General features: G+C 45.3%; 1 protein-coding gene across 1 annotated transcript in view; it reads left to right on the top strand.

Annotated features, from left to right (window-relative positions):
• DIP2B (disco interacting protein 2 homolog B) overlaps positions 1–25,668 on the top strand; it is a gene marked incomplete at both ends in the record, with an annotated part of 57,172 nt that overhangs the window by 8,262 nt on the left and 23,242 nt on the right. Inside the window, 3 exons of the mRNA XM_079547936.1 lie at positions 18,840–18,911; positions 24,541–24,681; positions 25,154–25,279. Coding sequence (XP_079404062.1) covers positions 18,840–18,911; positions 24,541–24,681; positions 25,154–25,279 — 339 coding nt within the window. The remainder of the gene's footprint in view (positions 1–18,839; positions 18,912–24,540; positions 24,682–25,153; positions 25,280–25,668) is intronic.

The raw sequence follows: 25,668 nt of genomic DNA, 5'->3' as shown, positions 1-25,668 counted from the left end.
TTAGGACAGAAACTTTAAGTGATCCCTTGTGGATTAAAAAAAAAAAAAAAAAGCCAACAATTCTTATTGTAATTAGAATAAAAACCTCCACGCTTACACAATGTGGGATTGGAAATCGCTCTGGTGAAAAGGGGGAAGTGTTGTTTTCAGTTTGCAGGCAGGAAGCCGGGATGCACAGAGCAGAGCTCAGCAGCAGAGCAGAGCTCAGCCCCAGCTTTGTGCAGCCGGCTGCCTGATGGCTGGCCAGGGAAGAGCTGGAAAGATGCAGCCTGGTAAGAGCTGTGTGTCTGCACAGTGTCCCTCTGCACTCAGGTAATGTCAAATTTAGTGCTGGCCATGGTGGTGGTTTGGGCTGAACTGACTGGTACAGTCTGTATCTGTGGAATTGCCCCTCTCTGCTTTAAGTTCTTGAATCCCTCTTGAAAGTTTCCCGAATGAAAAAAAGTATGTATTTATATTCTGTTTTTGTAGGAGAAAAGTCAATTATTGAGTCCAAAAGCAGGAGAATCGCGGGTGAAGAAAAAGCAAATGAGTCAGATATAAATAATCCTATTATGTCTTGGCTGCTGCCACACCTAGAAACCTTGAACAAACACTGCTGTTCTGCCTGGCCATTCCTGTGTTTGATACACTTTACTTGTTAAGTCCTGTTTAAAATTGCAGCATCTAAAAATGGCGTAAGGCTGCTCACCAGGAGTGTGAAATACTTAAGAAAGTTGCTTTGGTCACTTTGAGCACGGACAGAGATGGCTGAGCACAGCAAGTTCGCTGTCATCGTTCCCTCAAATCGGGAAGATCCAGAATCTCAGAAGTGCTCTGTTGCTGTCGAGGGCTCTCAGAGCAGTTCTTTTGTTGCTGTAGGCCTTTGGAAAGAAAAAAAAACAGCAGCAAACAGGAAGATGTAATTCCCCTTTGGCTTTTGTGTATCCAAAGGTTATTCCCTGTGTGGAGTCTCAGTAAAGCGCTTTTGGTACATCTCGTGGGAGCATGGGAGGTGTGTAAAGAGAGATGTTTGGATCTAGCAGAGTCATATTTGATGTATTGTGGTTACTGCCATGTGTCTTCCAAAGTGATTACTGACTTAATAGCTCATATCCTTCGAGCTTCCATAGTGGATAAGTTGATTTTAAAGAAATCTGAATGAAAATTAAGAAAGCTGAACCCTTTCTCCTCAGCTCACATTCTCATCCTGCTGTTGCAGCTCCTTCCAGGGCCCAAAGCCCTGTCTGCCAAGGGTGGCTGTCACCACTTCCGGGGCTTTTTAGGGGAGGTTAGGGTTGGGTTGTTGGTTCTTGTCCAGACGTGTACTGCTCACATTGTTCTTTTGTACTGACTGCTGTCCTCTGGGTTTGTAAGGGGCTATGAAACATCCAACAGCCCAAAGGAGTTGTCCAGATTTGTCACATATGTGCTTACCTGCAGTAATCTTTGTCAGTTTATCAGTGCTGCACTGTGATAGCTCATGATATTTAGCCCAGGTATTTCCCTGGAGTGAAAAGGTAATTTCTTGTTTTAAACTTGAGGAAGAAAGCCACATGGAAACAAAGGTTCGTGTCCTGACAGCTCTTCAGGGCTTTGGTCACAGGGGCTCCCTCTTCTCCAGTGACAGAGGCAATGCTTTTCTTTCCATGTTCTGTGGACTGAAATGGATGCAGCAAAGGCTTGGGGGAGGGGAGCAGCAAGTAAAGCAGAGGCTGGTGGTCAGCATGTGCTGAAGGAGCAGAAATCATGGAATCATAGAATGGCATGGGTTGGGAGAGACCTCAGAGATCATCCAGCTCCAACCCCCAGTTGGCTTCCAACTAGGAATCTGTGGAACTGCTTCAAACAATCCCTTCCAAATAATGGAAGCATTCCAGTGCCACGCAAGATGCCATAGCTTGGCCTGTTCTCTTAGGAGAATTATTGTATTTCTATTCTTTTCCTTAACACCCCAGAACAGCTTCCTGTGAACTGTAAAATGGTGTGAAAGGGACGCAGACATCGCACAGCACTGCAGGCTGTGCTCCTCTTCCAGCCAGGACAGAAATATTTGGGCAGGAGGATAAAAGCGAAGGCTTGGCATGGGGAACTGGGGAAGGAGTAAGTAGTCTGCTGTTAGAAGTGAGTTTGGCTGCAGGTTATGGCAGCAGCTCGGGGTGTGCTTGCTGCTTTGTGCCGCTCTTACCATGCGGTGACGGCCTCGGTCGTGTGGGTCCAGCCATGGGAGCTGACAGCCTCAAAAAATGAGTAGTATTCCTTTTGAATATTTGACATAGGAGAGAACAGCCTGCAGAGCAGTCCAAGAGAGAAGAACGAAAGGAACTAGTGAAGCAGAGAGATTTGGGCAACGTAAGACTGCTTTTTCTGCAGTTCTGCTTTCGAGAACAGCTATTTTAGAGTAGCTTCCATTTTCTGTGGGTGAAGTGTGACCAAAAGTCTCCAAAAGTTATTGTTGCATTGGGGCAAGCCTGCAGTTGTTGGGTTGTTTCCATGTTTTGAAGGGATTGTTTGAAGCTGTTTCATGGAATCCCAGCTGAAAGGTAGATTTCTGCTCCTTCAGCACATTCTGCCCCAAGCAATTGCAGACAGCATCTCTCTCCTTGACTCACTAAACCAGTTGATGCTTGAGCTTTGAACATACTGTCTGCTGTTTAAGTGTTACATGCTGTTAGATACGCAAACGAAAGGGACTGTGCTGGTTGTTCCAGGGAGTTATCTCATGGAGGGGAAAAGCTGACTTGGGTTTCCTGTGATATCCTTTACCTCTGATTGTCTGAATTCAGAGCCATCCTGCGTTTTATCTGTGGATGGAGGCATATGTGAAAAGGAAGAAGGCAGCTAGGCCAGGGCAGCTTGCCCATTGCTTAAAGCCTTTGTTAGAGACCAAAGGAAACCTGCTCCCATTTAGGCACTAGTACAGCCCCAGGGGCTTTCTTGGCCTCATATGTAAAGAAGATGAAGGCAGCCGCATGGAAATGATTGCACACTTTTGCATGCCAGTCTACATTAGCTTTTTGGACCCTGGTTGTTGTTTGAATGCTAGGATCTTGTGCTTAATTCTCAGAGTTTTCATCCAGTGGGTCTGTCAGTGCAGCACTTAACCCTTCTGATGAAACTGAGCCGTGAGGGAAGGATCTTCTGAGCAAAAGCACTGGCAGAACTGGTCTGCTATTGAATTGCCCTGAGCCTGGCTGCGATTGTGTCCTGGTCACAGGGATCGAGATGCCTGCAGTGGGCAGGGCTGCTGTGTGCCTCTGATGGCTGCTTTCTCCTGGTGATAAATTCCTACTTCTTGATTTGCTATGTCCTTAAAAAAAAAAAGAAGGGGGAAAGAGGGAGATAAAAACTCCGCTCTCAAAATAAACTTCAATTTTAAGCAGTGAAACTAAGCAAATTAGAAATGGACACACTTTGAAATCCGCACTGCTCTGCTGTTTCCCTTTTCTCTGTGTGGAAGGAAGGTTTTAGTGTCATGTGTAGCTGTTCCAGCAGTCACATCGCATCACTGCTCCGCTGCACTGCAGGAGCTGAGGTTGGCTCCTGCAAGCTGCGTTTCTAGGCTGACTCTTCTCCCTTTTCAAGCTTTCAGCATGAAGTATTCAGTGGTATCTGCTCACAGAACAGTCGCTATGGGCGGCGTGCCGCAGGGAGCTGCAGTGAAGGTATCGTGTTGTGAGCACAGCCTCTGTCTGTGGTCACTGAGTGTGACCTCCAGCTCCAGGAGTTGTGTTGCATCGTCCTGTGCAGAATTAGGGCAACAGGGAATTTCTGGGCAGAGTGTCTGAAGTACTGCTGTCTGCAAGGGCTTTTTTTGGGTACTGCAGATTGGCTGAGACAGCCAGCATGGTGTTTGGTGGGAGCATCTAAGGCAAGGAACTGATTTTGTTTGTGTTTTATCTGCTGTACTGGTTTGTGCTTCTAGAATGCCAAATACTTAAGAAAAAAATATCCTCTTGCGTAAGGCATAATGAAGGGAAGTGATTGCTTTATTTCCCAAATATCATTATTTTTCTTTTACAGATTTTACTTATATGAACTTATGGAGCCAGCAGGCCAGTCTTACTGAACAAATTGGAGGGCAGCAATCCAAAACTGTTCCAAATGCCTGTTGTCTACGTTCCTCCTTTTTCAGAGGTTTTGCTTCATTGCAGACTTTCTCCTTGGACCTCAGTTTCTTTCCAGGCAGATTGTCTTGCCTTAAATTCCTGCTGTCAGCACAGCCTCAGCCCTTCCCGCTCCCACCTCCAAACTGTGGAATAGTCAGTGGTGCTTCAGACTGCTATTAAAACAGCCATTATGTTTGCAGTTGAAAGCAAGGCCTGCTGCAAATGTAGTGTTTTATCAAAAAGGTACAAGTGTCTTCCTGTTAACATTATTACATTGACAGACCGGTTTGATAAACATTTTAGTGCTCTTTGAAATGGCTGATACCTGGTGATTACGGCTCCATTAGGTGTAGTAAGAGATGGTTAATGCAAGTACTTTTTATGTTGTCATCAATTGCAGAAAAACTAAAGTGCAAGTGTTAGATTCTGATCTCTTCGAGCGTAAGGCTGGGAGTGAACATGAGCAGTGGTGGAGGATCTCACCAAGCTGCTGCTCAGAATTGTGCAGAGTAGGCTGGAAAGGGATAATGAGTCACACTGGAACACGGACACTGGGGTGAATTGTATGCCAGTGCAGCAGGGCCGCAATTGGGATGGTCCTCAGATGGGCAGACTGCAGTGCTGTGTAAAACTGCCAGGTCTGAGAATGGGGAGGGCTCCCGCAGTTACGAAGTTAGAGGGAGAGGCCTGGAAAGTCCCTGCCTTTCAGCCAGCCACAGTAGAGGTGGAATTGGGCCACGGCCATCAGATAACGGTGCCGAGGTCGTGCTGTGGAGCTGAACCAGCAGCTTTGCCAAACATCTGCAGTTTTGCCCTGTGTACCCGCATGCAGTTCTACCTTCCATCAGGTGTTTTTAAATGGGGATCAGAGACCTCTGTGTCCTTGCTAAGATAAGAATTGCAGAGGGTGTTAAATTAGACTTGCTTTTTTCTGGCACTAAACTTTTAAATTTAGTCCAGTTTCTTTTGTTTGCTTGCTTTCTAGACACCTTAGGGTTGTATGTTCTTAAATATCTCTATACCCCTACCTAGAGAGTTAGCCCTGCAGGCTTTCTTCCTGTAAAAACTGGAGCTCACACTTCGAGGTTTCAGTTTTAGATGAGTAACTTGGAGGGCTTACACGTTTCACATAGTGAGAAAACCAGGCTAATACTGTTAGAATGAAATGCTAGTGGTAAACAAAGGGTTCTGTTCATTACTTAAAGTGGTGCTTCTGACTTAAGGGAGATTGGCTGTTGCTGAGGGAAACTGCACAATCACCCTGCATTAAATTTGTTGCAGAATGAAAAATTAAAATACAGTCTGTCATTAAAATGAAGTAATTGATGTCATCACTCCATTAGATTTTTTGGGAGCTTTTGGCAAGTTGCTCCAGGTTGCTATTAACACCTGATCAGCCAGCATCCTTAAAGCAGAGGGAACAGGAGAGAGCTCCCTGTGTAGCTGAAAGACACAAAGGAACATCTCAAGGAAATGCCCAACGAGCAAAAACCAGCTGGGGCTGTGGGGCTGCCAGAGGAGCTCTTCATGGAAATGTCTTTCCTGAGGTTAGTGAGACCAAGTCGAAGCAACAGTTTGAAATCAAGCTGAATCCATTTCTTTTAATGCATTTCCCTCTTGAGGTGCATGGCTTGGAGATGACTGAATGTGATTAAGCATCAAAAGTGGAATTTGGGAGGGAAGGGTTCAAACTTTATCTTCAACATGGCAAACAGACCCATAAGGTCAACCCGGTACTGATAACCGTTCAGCTCTGCTTTTCATTAACTGACATAACAATTAGCTGCTGTTAGTCCTCAGTGCGCTGCTTGGTGCTTTGTCAGGCAGCTCTCAGTTATCAACATGTACAGCTGTAGCTTGGTTTTTTGGTGTTTTGTTTTGTTTTTTTTTCTAGTTCATAATCCCATCTAGCATGTTTTAAATAAAATTTGGGAAAATTTGGAAAAATTGGGAAAATTTGGAAAATTGGGAAAATTTGGGAAAAAAGAAGTGCATCCCTGTTTGCAAGAAACCTTTCATCTCTTAGCTCTGGGCTCTGCAGAACTGGAGTGGTGAGGAGCCTTGTGTTTTTGTGCTGCTTCATCCCTTTCAGAATATTAATATTTAATTTAAGGCTTTTTAAAGCTTTTAGCAGATTTAGGCTTTCTTCCCTGTGGCGGTTGTATGTGAGGACAACTTGAGAGAGCGCTTACAACTTACAGTATGGAATGTGGTTTTATTCATTTCGATTTATGACTTGAAAAAAAGTTTCAAGAAGTTTGTCCTGTTCTGTAAGTAGCTCTGCCATAAGCAGCCACAGAACAGATCCAGCACTTCTCCTTTCCCTGCAGCTCGAGCCCAGCCAAGCAGGTACTGCTCACATCCCAGCCATAACTCCTCCTTGCCATGAGGGCTGATCTGCAATGGCTCTGCAAGAGAAAACCACAGGTGAGCAACAGTCCCTGTGCAGTGTGGTGCCTTCCCAGCATTCAAATTGAGCCTGCATTGCTTTCATGAAAGCAGGCTGTGTTCGGTGACAAGGAAGCACTTGGCTTTTGCTGAGATGCACTTATTTACACATTTTTTACCCAGCATTTTAATGATACATTTTGCTTGTGGACAGACTGAACCTCGTTAGCACAAATACACTATGACATTTCTACCTGTTCTTAGAAATTGAGTTTTGTCTTTCAAATTCAAGATATTTTCTTCACATGAGGAGCACAGGATGTGAGAGCAGCGCTCGTTCGGGTTGATTTCCTTTCGGGGCAGGAGACGATTTGTCCTGGGAAACACTTGGAAGCAGTTTAGAGATTGATCTTTATTGTTATTTTTCTCCACTCTTTGCAACTACCTGTGGTACAGAAGCTCGTGGTGGTTTTTGCATCGTGCTCATTAAGTTCTTTATCAGAGCTGCAGAGTGCTTTGTGCATTAGAGCTGACAGCACCCAGAACCATGACTGAGCCCCACTCTGAGCATCCCGCAATCTGCTGCTGGTGGTTCAGGCTGCAAACAACGAAGGGAAAGCAGTCAGCATTCTGGTTTCTGCAGAGCACGCTTTTGTTTACCAGCTCTTCCCAGTTGGCTGGATCAGTGGATCTGTTGTTTAAAGTATTTGTTTATAGCTAGTGCTGTCCTTTGATTCTTTAACACCGAATTTACTAACAGGAGCTTTAATTTACCTACCGAAAGCTCTGTCATTTCCAGGAGAATGTGTTTGTTTTTCTTCCCATTTTATTACAAATAAATCTCAATGAGTGTATTTCCACTGTATCAAATGTTTGGCCTTCATGGGAAGAGGGTGCAGGAGCATCAGAGCAGTTTGGAGAGCAGTTGTGTTGAGATGTTTGCTTATCCAGCCAAGCAGTGTTGCCTTTCTGCTGTGATGCGCTGGGTGCCAGGTGTAAAACACGCTTCCCTTTCCATTGATATTCAGCTCCTGTGTGTAGTTCAAGGCCGACTCATTAATATTACACGTGTCATATATGTTGTTTTGGGGCCGGTCCCTGTTTTTTGCAGTCCCCTAAAGTAGAGGCCGTGCGGTTGGAAGCTGCCCAATTTGCTCTTTGGTCGGTGAGATGATTGCGTGCTGGTGAGTGTCGTGGTGATAGCTTTGCTCCTCCAGCAGGAAGGTCTTGGATCCTCCCCAGTGCTGCTGTGAGAAGTGTCCCTTCCCGAGAGGAGCTGAGTGCTGCCAGTCCTGAGTGACTCTGCCTTCCGAGGAGCTCTGGTGGCGTAGGTAGAGCCGGGAGGAATTCAGATGAGATGTTTTCTCAGCCTCGCTATGGGGCTGCTGGGGAGGCTTTAATTATTTGTTGTGCGAACAAAGCAGTGATTGTCCAAAGCTCTGTGTTATCCTCTGTTCCTTGTTTGATGGAGTGCCTCTATTCCCTGCTCACTGAGAACCTCACACAAGGTGGTTTGGAGTCATTTGTTTCGTGATTACTTCGTTGTCATCTCCTCCTTTATTTTTCACTAATGAGAAATCAGCAAGCTGGAAGTTTTCTCCTGTGAATTTTCCTTACGTGAATGTTTGGTTGGAAACTGCAGTCTCAGGAATGACTTTTTAACGAGGCCACAGTGACACATTTGGTGATAAATACATAGTATTTGGGAATATAAATACAGGAATTCTTTACAGTAAAATAATTTTCTGTCAAAAATTTTGTCTAAAACCACGTCAGTGACTGCAGTATCTTTTCTTCTCTTTCATTCATTTTGTTTGTGTTCCTTTCCTTTTTTGGCAAGTTGCTGACTGCATGCTCTTAAATAATCTTACTGATTTCTCCATACTTCCTTCCCTCTGTAAGAAAGACATTTGAGAATTCAGTTTATTGAAATTGGAAAAGGAGATGCTGCACCCTTAAAGAGGCCCCGGTAGGGAAATGTGCTGTGAGCAGGGATTGTGATTCTGAAGATAGCTTGTTGAATAGGATCTTCCTTGCTTCTGAGCCTGTTTGTTTGGGTTCAGGGTCCACTGGTGTTGCAGAAAGAGTATTTGCCTTCAGTTTTGTGAAAATACACTGTGACAGCAGTGTCGTTCTGGTGCAAGGCATGAAAAACATAGCCGGTGTGGTCCTGTCATTTTGGAGCAACAGAAATTCATGTTGTAATTGGTCTGAGTGTTGCAGCATCCTGCATTACAAGGCCAGCAAATTGAGCTGGGCTATTCCTTTCCTTATGATAATAACATGTTTGGTTTTCTTCTACTTGGGTATTTTGTACCAAAAATTGAATGCAGTTTTTATTTGTGTGCAGAATCAGACAGGAGCAATCGGTATGCTGGGAGCACTGCTTAATTCCCATTGAAGTATTTACATTCAGTAGCATTGCTATAAAACTTCTGGAGGTTCTCAGCTCCTGGGCTGAGCCAGAGCGTGCTGCGTGTGCTGTGTGCTGCAGGACCCTGTGCTGCCCAGGGCTGGGATCTTCCACGCTGCTTGAAGGCGCTCATGTCGGGAGGATCTTTCCACATCCTGCTATCCAGCATCTGAACAAAGTGCTTCTGAGGCAGACGCTTTGACTCCTCACACGCCAAAAGAGCCCGAACAGAAGTTGCTCCTTGCATGATCTTTCTTGTAAAGAGCATTGCAGCTGACAGTATAATGGGTTTTCTTAGGCTCGCTGGTGACATGCCAACATGGTTTCCTTAGCAGTGAAATTCCTCAAGAAGCCAGGCTTGCTGATGTAAACAGAGCTGAAAGCTTAACACTGCCCGCACTGAGTGCAGGGCTGAGGCCCGCTGCTGTGCCATGCTGCCCAGTGCATTTTCTTCTGTTCTTTGGGTTGGGTTTCCCATGCTTGCAGCCAACTTGAACAGGGAGCACTCTTCAGCGCGGCGCAGGCGGCCTCGTCCCTGCACAGAGCAGCAGTCCTGGCACGGCATGCTGTCAGCTGGAGCACAGCTCTGCTTTCCTGGGACTCTGTTTCTGATGGGGTTATTCTGAATGACCATGTGCAAAGCAGGCTTAAGGATATTTGGCAAAGCACAGATGACTGTTGATGTCTTTGCCTGGATTCCCACTAGGCAGGCTTAAAAGAAGTGAAAAAGCAAAACTAAGAGTGATTTGTTTATTAGCTGTTCGCTGACTGTGCCTCCTATCTCTTTGTCAAATATGCTTTTGGAATTTGGTGGGAGTTTCTGAAAGTGAAATGACTGGTGTTGCACCATAATTTGAGGCTGGATAAAAATTAATAATTTTGTTGCTTTGATGTTAAGTAGTGGGATCCTACTGCTGTGACTAATAGTGTTGAATACCAACAATCTGAGAGAAAGCACTTGTTAATGCTGTAAAATGACTGTGTGTGTGTTTCAGATTTGAATGTTTGGGAAAAACAGAGCATTTTGCTGTCTTCAGCAGCCATCACTTCCTCAGCTGCCCTTTTCTGTGGAGTGGGAGTGCCATCCTCATGAACACACGCCTGGTGCCACTGCCTCGAGGGAATCAAGATAGGGGGCACATGGGAGAACATCGTGACAGAAGTCTCATCTCTTTAGTTTTGCTGAATTCATTCTCATTGTTGAGATTCTTTGTTTGGGGGGTTGTCCTCCTTTGAAGTGCTGATGCTATTCACTGAGATATCTTTCTGTGTTCCAACACGTATGATCATCGAGCTCATCCGGTTACTTGCAATAGCATTTTCCCATCTGGAAATACATAATTATTGTGCCTTACTGCAGTGTGACGTGCCAGCCTGCATGCTAGCTTGCTCTGCTAACACTGTGTTTCAAAGATGAGAGTTGCATTTCCATACCTGAATACTTTGTGTTGAGAAGCACTGTTTGATCAATAGATAGCAGAGTAATTGCTCTTAACTTCTTTCTTTTCCCGTTCTGACATGGCATTCAAGAATCTAGCATTTAATTACAAGGGTAACCTGAGGTACAGATGGCCTGGAACAGGTTGCATCTCCAAACTGCTTTTCCAGATGGCTTGCAAAGGTGTTGGTGTTGTCAGACCTGGAGCGGGGTTACCTGTGGCAGTTGGCTTTTGTTAGAGAAATCAAAGCCTACTTCAGGAGCATTTATTAGGTATTGCCATGTGTATGCCTTGAAAGGGTAAGGGATGGGTGTTGCAGGAGAAGTAAAACTTCAATTTTAATCTTATCCCAGGTGAGTCCACTGTGAAAATAGTCAGGTGGTTTTCGTAGAACCATAGGATGGCTATGATTGGAAGGGTCCTTAAAGATCGCAGAACCATCGAATGGGCTGGGACTGAGTTGAGTTAGAAGAGTGTTTAAAGGTCACTGGACCATTGAATGATAGAATGGCTTGCATTGGAAGTGATCCTTAAAGATCATAGAACTGTAGGATGGTTGGGTTGGAAGGACCTCCAGCCCCCTCCAGCCCCACGCCTGCCATGGGCTGTCCCACCCTTCCATCAGCTGCCAGGGCTCCATCTGTGGTTCTGAGCACCTCCAGGGATGGGGCCGCCACACTTCCCTGGGCACCCTGTTTCGATGTGGCCACATCTGCTGCTGAACAGAAGGCTGCTGAAATAAGTCAGGATTTTGTGTGTGAGAGCAGAGGAGGAAACACCCCCATGAAGAAGGATCTGCAGCCCCTGAGGCTGCGAGCTGTTTGGTTTCATTGGCTTTCCAGATGAGTCTTAATTATTTTGAAGCAAGATAAGGAGTTCTCTTTGGATGCTTGCATGTATTGGTGTGTTGAAAACAGGCTTGATTTGGAAATTCCTTCCATGCTAGCCTGTCTTGTGGAGAAAGTGTGCTGTTTTGGATAGGTGAAGAGTTTGTGAGCTTTTCTAGTTGGGCTGGATGGACCACTCCTAAGAGAAGGTTATCAAAGCTCACTGTTGTCGGAGCTCAGTTTCTGCCTTCAGGAAGACCATGATGCACCCAGTGAATAACTGCTGAATCACAGGGCTGCTGCTCTTGCGCAGAGTTTAGTCATTTCCTGGGAGACTTTTGTTTTCAGTCTGGTGGTGGAGGGCCAGGGCTGTGCAAGGGTTAAAAAAATGTGAATTTCTGCTGGGGTCTGTGATCAGCAGGTTAGTCAGAAGAGTGTTCTGCCTTCTCATGGCTGATCTGCTTCATTGGGGTTGGAAAATGCATTGTGAGTTGTTTTACTCAGCACTTTACTCAGTAAAGTAACTGTGAGCATGGTGAGTTCAGAGATGCATGCACGTGGTGCTTGCTGCTTCTCCTTGTTTAAATGCAGTGTTTTGGAGCACTAGGAGCATTACAAATGTAACAACAAACACCCGAGCCCAAATTCTGCTGATGGACTTTGTGTTCAGAATAGGTGAAAGCAATTCACTTGAACAGATTTTTGTAAAATGGTACTTGTGACAAAGCTGTAGTTTACTGCCATGTGTGAGACTCAGAAGGGAAATTGCATTTTCCCCCCGTGACATGCTGCAGTTATTGAAAAGATTGTTATTTTTTTCCCCAGGATGGGGTTAGATGCAAGATTTATTACTTGTTTATGGGATTAAGCTATTTGTGTGCGTGTGCTGGCTTTATTGGTAACATGTAAAATTGATATGGCTGCAATTTGCAACTTAATAGCTCGTATTAAAATGGACCTCAGTAATTGTATTTTGCAGATATTTGTTAGAGGCTATGAACCAAGCAAGTTTTAATAGAGCTCACAGGATTTAGTGCTGTGTTTAAAGGCCTTGAGTTTGTACTTACCTGTTGTAAAGATGTTGGCCGTGCATCAGTTGCTGATTCACATGTGTATCACACATCCTTTTGCTACAGGTCTGAGCTAATGAAAGCATCTCTGCCTTGCACTTCTTGCATACGGATGAATGAGAAGCAGGGCTTAGTTTGGCTGCATGCTCATTTGATAACTTACCTGGGGAGCTCCTTGGAAGAACCGAAGCCCAGAACGCTGGGGTCACGTTGACGCTGTGAAAACCGTGCGCATGTAACGTGTAGGAATGTTCTTGTGTCTGCTCCAAGGAGAAGAACCAACAACCCCGCAGCTCATACATGAGAGGCTTTTTTATTTATAGTGGGAAGCTTCCAAGTATTTTTCAGCGTCCTGAACTCATTTTGCTAACTCAGGACAGTGCTGTTTTCAGCGGCGGTCACACTGAGATTCCATACGTGTCTTTTTCTTTTTTTTTTTGTGGGAAAAGGGAAGGCTTCTTAGCTGGAGCTTGATCCGGTGCCACCTCCTTCCCGTTGCCCACCCCCTGCTCACAAAGACAACTCAGCTCTGTCCTCAGCTCACCCAGGTTGGTGATGCACCACATATGGCATCTAAGATTACAGCCCATAATACACGGGCCGAGACGGGTGACACGAGGACACTGGGTCATCTGGAGCTCTGCAGTGCTGTTGTAAGACGGCGATCCTTCACTGAAGTTTCTGAAGTAGTTGTGTTTGTTGTCTAAAGGTAAAACAGCAGCAGCAGCAAATTAAAAGGGCTTAAGGCACACAGTGGCACAGAGCTGCCACCGAACCACGCCACAGAAATCTCATCCTCAGCTGCACTGCTTGGAAGAAATAAATGCTGAGATTAAAATAGTTTGGTGAAAAGAGTGTGGAACAGAGTCTGTGAGGTGCTGGAGCCAAGTAGGCTTGTAGTGGGTATGGATTCATCTGGAGCTGATCAGTCTGTGAAACTTGGAGTGCTGAACCGTGGCAGTGTAATGCTCCCACTCAACAAACACAGCTTTGTAAGACTCGCTGTTTTTTTCAGTCGCCTATTCATGTTCTTAATGGGAACAGAATGGTGCAGTTAAAGGGAAAGTGCGAGGCACAAACCTGTTCTGTTTGTTTTCCTTTTGATGGGATGTATGGATCCAGTAAGGCTTGCTTTCTTTCGATGAAATCATTGCCTTTTTTTTTTTTTCTGGGAGACTGGGTAGTTTGCAGAACTTGGTGTTGTTTTCAAGGAAGAAACCTGATGTGTGCCTTCACCAGAAGAGGAAGGGATCTCTGAATCTGCATCATCACCTGGAAAGAGACTAAGCGAGGGAACTGACTCAACTCAAAGCATAGTTCTGCTGGTGAATTCATGGCCCGAGAGCGTTGGGATTGGCAGGTACGCTCTGTTTGGACACGTGGCCTTGGAATAAAGGTCCCAGTGTTGCCTCCTGGGCTGCTGCAGCCTGGGATTGGGAATGTCCTAGCATCAAACCCTGGTAAAACAGTGGCAGGGCGTGCCTAGGAGTTCCCTGTTGTCCACAAGTGGAAGGAAGATGAGCTCTAACTTGAGAATAAATGAAGGAGTGGCAACAGCATGTGTTCCTGAAGTGCATTTTGGTTCGATGGCTGTTTTCTGCCTGGGCCGTAGCTGAGATGCTCTGAAGTGCTGACGTGCGTACTTTTCCTTATTTTGAATTTCTCAAGCATGCCACCTGATGCTTGAAAGGCCTTACCTGGACGTGGCATGCAGCAGAAGAACACTCTGGACTTTCAGCTGCACTTCTGGGGTTTCAGCATCTCCACTTGTGTCTGCTTCTGGACGAGGACAGGGAATCCAAAACGATCGGAGTGATTTTTGTGTTTGTGCAGAGGAAGTGAGAGGTGATAGAGCTGCAGGGGATGCGGGCTGAGGCTGTGCCCAGGGATCTGAGGGGGGAGGAGGGCAAAAAGGCAGAGCCAGGAAGCACTTGTGTGAGTAAGACCTGAAGTACAGATGTAGAGGTGATAACATAATTCTTTCCTTTCTTCATATGATTTTGTCACGGTGCTTGCTGTTGAGTAAACAGAGCAGGTATCTGTATTTTGGAGCTAATGAACATAACCGGAAGCATTGTCAAGTTTCTCAGTTAGCAGCAGCTGTTAGAAACATCCAAACTGTGTTTCTGCTGTTGTTTTAAAAGCATACAAACACTTTTTCAAATGCATACACGCTCATTTCGAATTTGAATCTTCTGCTTGATACAGTCGAGTGTTTGGAGGCTTTGTTGGAGAGATGCTGTGTGCTACGTGATCATTTTCCTTAATTTCTCCAGTGGAGTAATTATGGTTTTGTTAGACAGTAAATGATTCAGTGTTCTCATTCCATGGGGGAAGGGGAGCGTGGATGTTGAAAGAGGAGCATTGTCAGAGCATAGCAGGATTAGCTGGTGTTACCACCTTACACTGATTGAGCACCGCTCTTTAGAGCAGATCATCAGCGCTAATTGCTAAAAAGCAGCCTGGCGTCACAGGGCGGTGAGGCTCCTGAAGTTTTCAGCTCCTCTGTTGCAGGATTTGAATATAGGTGCAGCTCTGGGCTGGTGGTTGGGGCTGGCCGGGCGTCCTGCTGCCCTGCGGAAGCCTGGAACTCGGGCTTCGCTTCTCAGTTCTGAACAGTTGGAAAACACGGGTTGGATGCATATGATGAGGATGAACTCTGTGAGGAGGGAATCTCAGGCTCCATTTTGGCATTTTCTTAGGGAATTCCCTTTAATGAGATATGTTTAATCACAAACAATCCTCCTGGATTTCATCATGGACTCGGGACCCTTCTCCTGGTATTCCAAGCAGTGAAAAGCGGCCGCTCCATTACTGTGTTGTTTCTGTGAGCCATAAATCAAGTCATTTCCCACTCTGACTCCAAGGAATGGCATCCCTGATGTGTTTGCAAGACCTGCTGTGTCTTGAAAAGTAGAATATTTTTAACTTCTTGTGAAACTGTCAGAAAGGAAGCATTGGAGGAGGGGGGTGGTACAGGAATAGGCAGCAAGGGGAGGAATGGCTGAAGCAGTGCAATAGAGGAACCTGTCCTGTTTCTGGTTCACCAAACGCTGTGCACACGAGCAGGAAAACTGAGCTGTGGCAGCACAGGAGAAGCTGTGGCAGCACAGGAGGAACCTTCTCACGTGGGGATGAGTTATCCTCTGCATGCTGGAGCTTCGGTTGGGATGGAAGAAGCTGTGAGAGGGGAACGGTGTGTGCGAGGCTGATGGGATGGGTCACAGCAATGGAGGGGCTGTGGCTGTGCTTCAGCCCTTTCTGGTGACCCATGGCTGTAGCTTACCAGAGCCGAGGCCTTCAAGGTGAGGAGGTGAATAGGATTTGCTGAAGTTGGGCTGAAGGCAGCGTGGGGAAGCGTTGGCTTTTGAGACACCAGGAAAGGTTGCGATGTGGGAATCTTAAATGAAGCTGAAACTCTGCTTTCTTTTGACAAGAATTCCTTTTCCTCAGCAGGGCCTCCTCAGCATGTGGAGGCACGGCCATGGCTTAGGCTATGGATAAATATAGCCCACAACTGAGCAGAAACAGTTGTAGCTGGGAGAGGGCCAGAGGAATGCCTCAGCTGAAGTGGTTTTGTTTGTGACTTCTTTCCTAGGGATGAACAAACGCTGGCACCATTTTAACGCTACATTGTCAGCTCTCCTTGCTTTGCTAATGCTTTTGCATCTGTGCAGAGAGGGGATATTCTTCTTGGGTTGTTTGTTAGCTATCTGGGAGAATTTAACGCATCAAATGTCACGAAACATTGAATTGATGGAAGCGGGGTTGATGGAGATTTACCAGGTTTATAGAGCAGGAGTGAATGGCTCTGGAGATTGCAGCCCCGTTGTCTTTGTTCTCTTCCTGTTGCTGTAATTTATGATTTTCTGTGAGGAAATCCGCCACCTAGCCATGTCCATTTCCTGTGGAGCAGCAGAGAGGAGAGAGCATGGAAGAGAATTTTCTCTCGGTGGGTCTTTGATTTCTGTCTCAGTGAATTGATACCAAATGTGGCCTGTGTGGGACCAGAGAGATCACACTGCGTTCGTTCCACTTGTGCAGCACTTGGAAGGACATTTGTTTCCTTCCTTGTGGTATCGGCTCTGCCATAGCTCTTGTGGTTGTGGTAACCAGACCTTGGCTTTGTTAAGATGATCTCATACCCATCACCCGTAGCTGCACACAACCTTATTTTTCCTGAGTCTTGCTGCCTGCATCCTGCTGGTGGTTTGTGTGTGTGTTTGTTTCTGTGTTTGTTTACAGGCTGTACGTGGAAGTTCAGCAGAGCAGAGCTGCGATGCTGCAGGGAAGTCCCAGGAATTTCTCATCTTGATTTCGCCTGGGTTTGACTCCTTGTAGCTTCTTTCCTGCTCTTGCCAAATAGCAGAGAATTTTTTCTCTATTTGTTTGTGCTCTGAGAATCCTTTCAAGCGATAGTGATCACATGGTAGTTAAGGTTGCACAGAATGTTTTGACCTGAGTTTCCTTGTGTTCTTCAATAGTATTTCACCTCCATTTCAAATTTCCAAGTGCAGATCTGTGACCCATAGGGCTTGCATTCCTGTGATGCTGGGTTTGTTTTGCTGGTGGGATATTAGCGTGGAAGAAGTGATTGGAAAGAATTCTTTGCTGCCCAGTACGTAAAAAAGAATGTGATGCTGTCAGTGCTTAAACAGAGCACTGGGATCTGTTTGCAGTGCCCTGGTATTCCTGAGTAATTCCGACAGCTTTCTGTGGCAGACGTTTCATTACATACACCGTGTAACCACCAATGTCAAGAGTCCAATTAAGTGTTGGGGAGAAATTAATCGCAAAATAACAGACTACAAACAGATCTGTGGGTTGGCTTCCAAGGGAAGTCCCTCCCCTTCCCATGCAGGTTTGTTTTTCCTGATGTGGTTGTTCCCCCCTGCTCTGTTGGCCACCCAAAGGAGGCAGTGCAGGGAATTGGAGCAGCTCCCAGAACAGAGAAGCAAAGCACGGATCAGTTTGTAGATCTAGCTTATGTGCTCAGTGGAAATATTACCCCTTTGGTGCATGCTCTGTGTGGGGCTTTTCTGAAGGTGAAGTTTTCTAACACGAGCAGCATACCTTTCTTATGAGCTGGATTAATTGGACTGAGCTGTACATTGCAATCAAGCATTAAAATTAATGCTTTGCTTGGCATTTCAGTGCTTCATGGACATTCTAATTTTCTATTGCTGGATTAGCTTGGACTTGTTGGGGCCTGACTCAAGCTCAGTAAAAGAGAAGTGAGATAAAGTTGCGTGTGCAAGTGCACACCCTCTGCCAAGCAGTGCCTTTATCCATTTCAGCCCTTGCTGTAGGTGTTGAATGATGGAGATCTGACTGTCCAGGAAAAGGAGCTCACTCAGTTCCCTCTTCAAGCATTTCAGTACTGCAGAATCACCTTTATAACCAGAACGGCCCCTGAGCTGTGCTCCATCAGCCATGCTGGGGGGCTTTCAGCCTGAACCTTTCTGACCCTCCTGTCCAGCTGAGCTGAGCTGAGCTGAGGAGCAGCAGCCATTGCTGATCAGTGCCTAATGCTCTGCAGCCCTGTGCTAATCAGGCTCATGGCAAAGCAGCCTGCTGCTCACCATCGCTGTTTCTTGCTGTGACACGAATGTGGGCTGTACTTCAGCTTGAGTAAGGACAACCAAATAACTCTTTTCCTATTGCTGTGTATTTGATCGCTTCCAGTCTTTGAGCCCTGAGAGAGATGAGGTTATAAGTGCGGGTCAGGCTAAGAGAAGGCTTGAAATGCTGCAGGGCTTTTTGTTTTAATCCCTTCAAGGTTTCCTTCTTTCTTGTGGTTCTGATGTAATGTGAGAAATTAAAACAAAAGACAGCAGCCAGATGGTACATCTCCAGGATCAGACAGATTAGGGTTTTGTTGTTTTTTTTTTAAAGGGAAAAGTTTACTAATACTTCTCCTCTAGAGTTTTTGCTTCTGTGGAGCTCAAGCTCCTATCTTCTGCATCATTCTGCTAGCAGGCAAACGATGGAATTACAGCTATCAACAAGTTAAAAAACAAACAGCAGCTTGCTTTCACTGAATATCAAACCAATGCAAATAAGTCTGATCTTCTGCATCACATCACGTGCTTCCAGAGCAGTAGTCTTGAAGTTGGCTCTGTTCATCCTTACCTCACTCTGTAGGTGCTCTGAATGATGTTCCTTCCTGCAGTGGGCTCACTTTTATTTGCTCAATTTGATTACTTTAGGACCAGGCTCTGAACATGCACTTTGCCCTGTTGCTTGGGAATGGCTTTGTACAACCATAGCCAAGTTGGCTTTGTGGTCACACAATATTCTCATGCACTCTGAGTTTTCCTTTTTAGGTTTTCATGGCTTTGATATTTGATTTAGATAGCTGTTCTGATTCAAATTATTGCATTTAAATAGTGTGTTGTGTATATCTGTGATCCCAAGGGAAACTATGGGAACTGTACTATAAAGACTTTGAAATCATAATGTACTCACATGGATTTGGTTTCAGATTTCCTTTGGCGAATGCATTGACATGTTCAGGTGAAATTTTCGTATCACTGAAAAGAAAAGCGAATGAAACTCGACCCCATCCTCAGCATTCTGTTTGTTTTAAGTGATCTTTCTCTTCTTGATTTTAGGAGACATCACACAAAAGGGTTATGAGAAGAAGAGAGCAAAGCTCCTGGCTCCGTACGTCCCTCAAACACAAGGTAGGTGCTTCTTGGGGCTGTTGTAATGCTTTTGCATGGCCTTGACATGAAAGGGATCCATGGAATGGCTGTGGAGCGCAGCCCTGACGTTTCATTGTCCGCCTCTGAGCCATTCTGTTTAGATTTGCGTTTCCTTAGCTGTCTAATAATTACACTTGTGCAGTTTGCATGGCTGCCAGGAAAGCATGGGCAGTGCCTTCAGTTCCCTGGCTCATCCAGAGCTCCAGGGATTCCTGCCGGTTCCGCTGTTTGTTGGGGCTTTGTGGGGTGCCATCTGCACCCTGTTGTTACCTCTGTTGTGCGTAAATCACTTCCTGCTCCCTTGTCTGCAGAGAAATCAGGGCTTTGAATCAGTCATAAAATGTGAGGTCCTCACAAATCATTCTTGAAAATTTACAGATTGACTGCAGAGTTGGTACATGTTGTGTCTTTCTTTCAGCCATCTTAATTCCCTGTAAGAGAAACATCAGCATTTTAGTTTTGTGTTGGTTTATTTTACTGCTGAATTCACATACTTTGTTTACATCTGTTTCTTTTGGATCAGAGATCCTCAGCTATAGGTCTGACTCACAGCAGGATAATGATACATAGCTTTAAACTGAAGGACAAGGCTGAAAATATGTCCAGTAATTATTATGGGGTTGCTTACCCAAAATAATTGTGCTTCTGATATGCTTAACCATTCAAAACTAATCCGTCTGGCTCTTAGCAGTGTGGGGAGTGAATGGGTATGATAGGCAGCCGTGACTGGAGTTACTGTAATTTACTGAGGCTGAGCCACTGCCAAGAAAAGAAAAAAGCAAAGGCTAAAAGTGCATTTATTGACAATCAGCACTGCTTCCACCGGGAAAAGTTTGTATGGGTTTTCTGAGGAAATTGCAGCAGTTCAGACAAATGCTTGAGCAATACAAACCAGCTCTTCTGCTGTTGTGTGGTAGCACCTGGACTCTGCAGCTCCAAACCGCTTGGTGCCTGGGTTGCTGGGCTGCTCCATCCCCGGTGTTTCCCAGCTGCATTTTGTTTGCATATTCAACAAGAGCTGTTGCTGTATCTGCTGCGTGAGACTGGCTGCTGCAGTGGGTGTTTATGTACAAAAGCAGTGTATTCTGATGGACTGAAGGCAGCAAGGCAAGCACAAGTTGTTTTTTAGCCTTCAGATTGTTGCAGGCAGCACCCTGAGTGAAGACTCCTCCCTGAACCACGGATGTGATAGGAATCTCTGAGGTCTCAGTGTGCACAATCAGTACCTCAGTATCAAATCTGTTTCTGTTATTTAAGGAAACCCAAAACTAATGCACTTGACTAACCCCTCTTTATGGTCTCTGTAAGTTGGTGTTTGTCAAGCACGTCTTGCAGTCTCAGTCCAGTGTGTGTACCAGCAGATCTTGAGCCATCCAAGCTCCTCTCCAATGTTCAGGTGCCTTCTTGGCAGATGGGCTTTCATAGAGCCCAGTGGAGGCTGAAGCTCTTCAAACTACTTTTCATCTGCCTGCAGGATGTGCCCATCATACCCATCACTTTGTGCACATTTGGTTTGTTTCATAAAATCTTGTTTAGTTAAGAGAAGAGGGGCAAAAAAAAAAAAGACAAGACTGTGGCCCTGCTATTTTAATTGCCGTGCTTTGCAAGTCTGCAGAATGAGCCAAAGTTTAGGAAGAGACGCGGGTTGATAGGAGGACAGCAATTAAGATCGCGTTTTGACTGCTGCTCTGGCTCAGCCCTCAGCTCTTTATGTATCCTGTAGCCAGATGCCTCTGTGTCTGGGAATCTCCAGTTGTAAAAATGCCGTTGAAGTCATGCGTGAGGGATACAGAATCAGGTCACCCTTTAACGAGCGGAAAATTAATTTAGCTCCCAACAACAACAGAAAAATGTACTCCTGGCATTTAGCACGTTGCACTTCTCAAAGCTCTTGTATTGTCTCCATTGCGTAGATGTGAAAGGAGATGAAGGAAGGTGGAGTGACATGCCAAGGCATGTCAGAATTGTAATTTGGGAGATTCTGATTGCTAAACCTGTGCTCCATTCCCATTGCCTCTGGGAACTTGCCTCCTTATTTTTGAGTTAAGGCAACAGTGTTGATTACCTAAAGATACGTGTTTTGCTGGTGCAACATCCATTTTTGTAAGTGGAATGTACTGAAGCGATGGAGATAGCATTCCTGGTCGTTACTCCTGTTTCCTGCCAGCTGCTGCACAAAAAGGCTTTGGAGGAGGAATTCTGAGCAGTGCTCCAGGTTCTGCAGGGTGAGTAATGCAGCAGATTTCAGTGTTGCTTGTTTCACGTCATGCTGCTGACCAACCTTCTCCAAAACCGAATGCCACCCTGCTGTCACCTTGGTGTTAGTATCTTTCTTAATGAGTTTAGCTGTAGCTAAATGGAAGGCTGCAGGGAGGTATTGCTTTTGCTGGGATAAAGCTGGTGCTTTGGAGGAACTCTCAGTCATGTGTGACAACCAAAAAGTTGTAAGGCAGCGCTGTTTCTTTGTGAAATGCTTGTTGGGTGAACTGTTGTGGCACCTGGAGGTGGCACAGTTACTCACTGCCTCTTGGAAGGAGCCTTTGCTGTGGGCTGCAGGCAGACTTCTGCCTTGGGGAGCAGCTCCTGCCCGGATCAGTTGCTGCAAACCTGGAAAAGCACTTAGGGCTTTTTAGCTCAATCAGTGCGGATGCAGGAGTACCTCGTGCCAAAATTAGCAGCCCTTGCACAGAGACTTTTGGCAGAGTACGTTTTCTTGCTATTTAAGATAATTCTGTTCCTCTGCTAATGTGTAAAGGAAATTATATTCATTAGCCCTGACTCACTGTCAGACCTTTCTTTTTAGCTGCTGGAGTTCTGTGATCTTGCCCCTTTTTCTCTTCTCATCAAGAAAGAAACAAACTTTTTAAAATGACTGCATTTAGAAGGGAATATGGAGTGTGTACTGAACAGAGGGCTGAGCACAGCTGGGTGTGTTTTGTGTCCCAGTGCATGAGGGAAGGGTGTTGGAAACTGGGGAAACTGATAACGTTCAAAGCTGGTACAGTTTGATCTCTGAATTTTTGTAGTTTATGTCTATTTTGTTCCTTTGTTCATTTTTGTTATTCATGGATAGGTGGAAACATTACAGCTTTGTTATTTTACTCCTTAATTTCTTTGGAAATGAAGTGTTTCTGCTGTGCTTTGCGCATGGCTGCCATGCGTGTCCTGTCCCCACAACCCGACACAACTCTGCTTTCCATTTTTCCTCTTTTTTCCTTTGTTTTTTTCCCCTCGTTCAGCACTGCATTATTTCAGACAGGAGCTGAAGTGGAATGGTAATAACCAGTGATAGAACAGCTTTGCCTAAACCTGTGCATCACGCACACGCGCTGCAGCTTAGTGCTGTTGGAAGAGTTTCACCCTCTTACAAGATCTGACTTGCAGCTGCCACACATGGGGAATCATTCCTGCTGAAGTCTGAGGGCTATCACAGTTACAAATAAAGCTTAGCACTTGGTTCTTGGAAAGCAATTTGTCCATCTTCAAAATCGTTTCCAGGACTAAATCAATGGGAGATGTGATTGCTCCCATCATGTCTCGCACGGGGCAGTGCTGAGATCCATCTCAGTGTCTGAAATCTTCACAGCATGATGAGTTCTCAGCACAGGGAGAGAGCAGGGATGATTCTGGGAGTGCTGCTCGGGGTTTGCAAACCTCAGCTCTTTGTGTTTGTTATTTACACAGTTTTTATTTGGAAAGCTGTGGTATAAGGAATATCCCACACAAATGCTCTATGCAGAGCTGTATGCAGAACAGCAGAATAACAGGTTTGCTGCAGTTTGTCAGATGAATGAGCCCTTCTGCCCTTGTTGCTCACGTGTTTCTCCTTGATCATATGTGGTGCTTTTACTGATTCTTTTAGTCTAAGAGTATTTTTATTATAAGAATTGCCAAAATCACCGATCGTCCGCCTTCAGCAAACTGCCAGATCAGAAAACATCCAGTTCTGCTAAAAAAACCAACGTCAATTAAAAATGCATCACATCCTTCAGAAACAAACGTCCAATTACTTCTCTCATCTCTGCAGCTTGCAGCTTTGCCAGGAGAAGCTGCAGCTGTGGCAGCATTGCTGTGAAGGGAGTGCTGAGCCTCTCACCTGTAGGGCTCAGCTCACCTGTGTTGCTTTCTTATAAGCACATGTGATCTGCTGCAGTTAAACACACTGCTCCTGATGTGTGCTCACGTGCTTTATTGGGCTCCTGAGTTGTTAAGTGGCTTCAAGGTGTTCAAACGGCACTCGGTGTGCAGTGCTGCTCACCGACAAATGCGATCCCAGCATAGAGGGAGTGTTGTGTTTGCCTGGCAGTGCCCTGCAGAATGGATAAGGTGGTTCTGCAAGGCTTAGAAGAAAGAACTGACTATGAATTCAGTAATTTATTACAAATAGTGCTAAATGTGCTGCTGACATCTAGTGGGTGCTCAGCTTCGTAAGTGATGAAATATCAGAAAGTGACGCTTCTCTTTGTTGTCTGTGAAGTTGTGTTGTCTTTGGATCAAAATAAAACTTTCCTTTATGATGAGGATAAGTATGGCCCAATCAGGGGGCAGTTCTCTACTGCTGCTTGTATCCTAGATGAGCTCCCTTTGGTATTCAAAGAGATAATTAACTTCATTTGGATCACATGCAGTCTGTGCCTATGCAAATTTAAAATGCTTGGTGCTATGCAAACTATAAGGAGGCTATCTGATGAATTAGGATTTAGGATATATTAAGCTGTCAATTTTAAAGCTTTGGCTTACTGATCTTGCTTCAAGTTTTGGATGAATGATGCTGAAAAAATAACAGCTTTCAATGTAACAAATAAATATTCTGCTCTTTAGGATGTTGGAAGGTGTAGGAGATGGCTGAAGGTTTCTGCAGCAAGTTGGGTGTGATTTGCTGGTATTATAAGTACCCTGAACTGGAGGTGCTTGCTTTGAGTTGTGTACGTAAAACCACACACTAAGAAAGTGGTGTAACTGGAATTGGAACCCAGCACTTGTGGTTTCCTCTTCATTTCTCTAATCCTTTGGTAGTTTGTGAGAATTCAGAAGCAGTGCATATTTAGTGACACAATTGCTCTTTTCTTGTGTGACTTCAGGTGACAACCTCATGGTAATTGCAGCTCTGTGACCTTTGGTTTTAGTCTTCAAGAAATTCCCACTGAGGCACGGATTCTAAAATTAAAATTCAGTAGCAACCATTGCTGACATGCCTTGGAGAATTATGTAAAGCAGTAATTTCTTATCAGATTCACTGTATTCATGGGAAAACAAACTTTTTTGTGGTGTTGAAGCCGCTCAGTTCTTGGCACATGCTGGAAGTTGCCCCTGCACTGGTTTGGTTATGTGAGCAGCAAAGGCTCTTGCCACTGCTGGTGCATTACTGGTTTTCCTGTCAGTAAGGCACGCTGATCAGTGCGGTGCTGGCTAACAAGCAGCTTCTGAATGGATTTTTCTACGTATTTTTGCAACTGAAGCTTAACTTGTAGTGCAACAGTCAGAGCCCTTTCCTCACCGTGCCCTTAACAGCAGTGCCTAAAAGTGTTGTGAATGAGAATGATCTCTAAAAACTGGCATCTGTAACTGTACCACCCATCACGCTGCTAATTCTGAACTGTCTTCCCAGGGGTTGATCCGGCTCTCCAGAAGGAATCCAGAACTCAGACACCCACTCCATCTGCAGCTCCAGCCCCGGCTCCCTCCTCATCATCATCCAAATTTCACCGAGCCCGCTCAGGGGGAGCCAGAGATGAACGCTACCGATCTGGTAAGGGCAGATCCCCATCACCTGGGGTTCTTGCCAATGAAGGCTAATGGTCCCCTGACCAAAAACACTACCTTGGTTCTCTGTGAAGGAACATCAGACATGTGGGACTGTAGCAGCTGAAGTGCAGAGTAGAAGATACAGATAACTCTTTGCCTTCTTGATTTTCTGGCTTGAATGCAGCTCTCCAATACCAGTTGTTCGCAGAATGAAAAGCCTATTTTAACCGTGTCTGTTGGTAACCAGGTTTGGTGAAGTGGCCGATAATAATTTGTTTGTGGAATTGATGACTGCTGTGCAGATCTACTCTAGGAGGGCTCCTCGTGAGATGGCAATATGTAGTCGTTTGGGAAGGTGCAGTAAAACGGGGGTTGTGTGTGTGTAGAAGGCAAGCAGTAGTTGAGCATATGTAAGCCTTGTGTGTTTTTTCTCCTCTACTGTTGCAAAATTGAGCACGTTAACTTCCATTTTGCAGATATCCACACGGAAGCAGTTCAAGCAGCACTGGCAAAACACAAAGAACAGAAAATGGCCCTCCCCATGCCCACAAAAAGGCGATCTACTTTTGTTCAGTCTCCAGCTGACGCCTGCACTCCCCCAGGTTAGGTTCTCACAGTGTGACTGTCTGTGTGGATGTTAAGGTATGCATTTGTAACAGTTTCCAAAATTAAGAGGTTGCAGCTTTCAAAATATACAAGATCTTCTGCACCTTTGTGGGTAGCTGCTACTCCTGTAGGGCTCTTGCTACTTTTGAGCAGCTGTTTTCATGGAGCTGCCTCTGGGACAGAGAAAATGAGTCCTCTTCTGGGAGCTTTTAAAGAATCAAGGAACTGAGGTTGGCAGGAACTGAGCTGGCCTTCTGTACTGAGGCTTCTTTTGCTTCCCCCACATCTATTTCAGTAAAAGCCCTCATAATTAGGAATTGACATGAAGCTGCACTGTTAGCCCACTTCCCTCATAACTGTTCTTTTACCTCCTTTTATCTTCATT

Source organism: Tetrao urogallus (genome assembly GCF_951394365.1).
Source record: "Tetrao urogallus genome assembly, chromosome: 35".
Classification (NCBI taxonomy): Eukaryota; Metazoa; Chordata; class Aves; order Galliformes; family Phasianidae; genus Tetrao; species Tetrao urogallus.
Note: the sequence above shows the minus strand (reverse complement) of the source record. Positions and strands in the feature narration are given on the sequence as shown.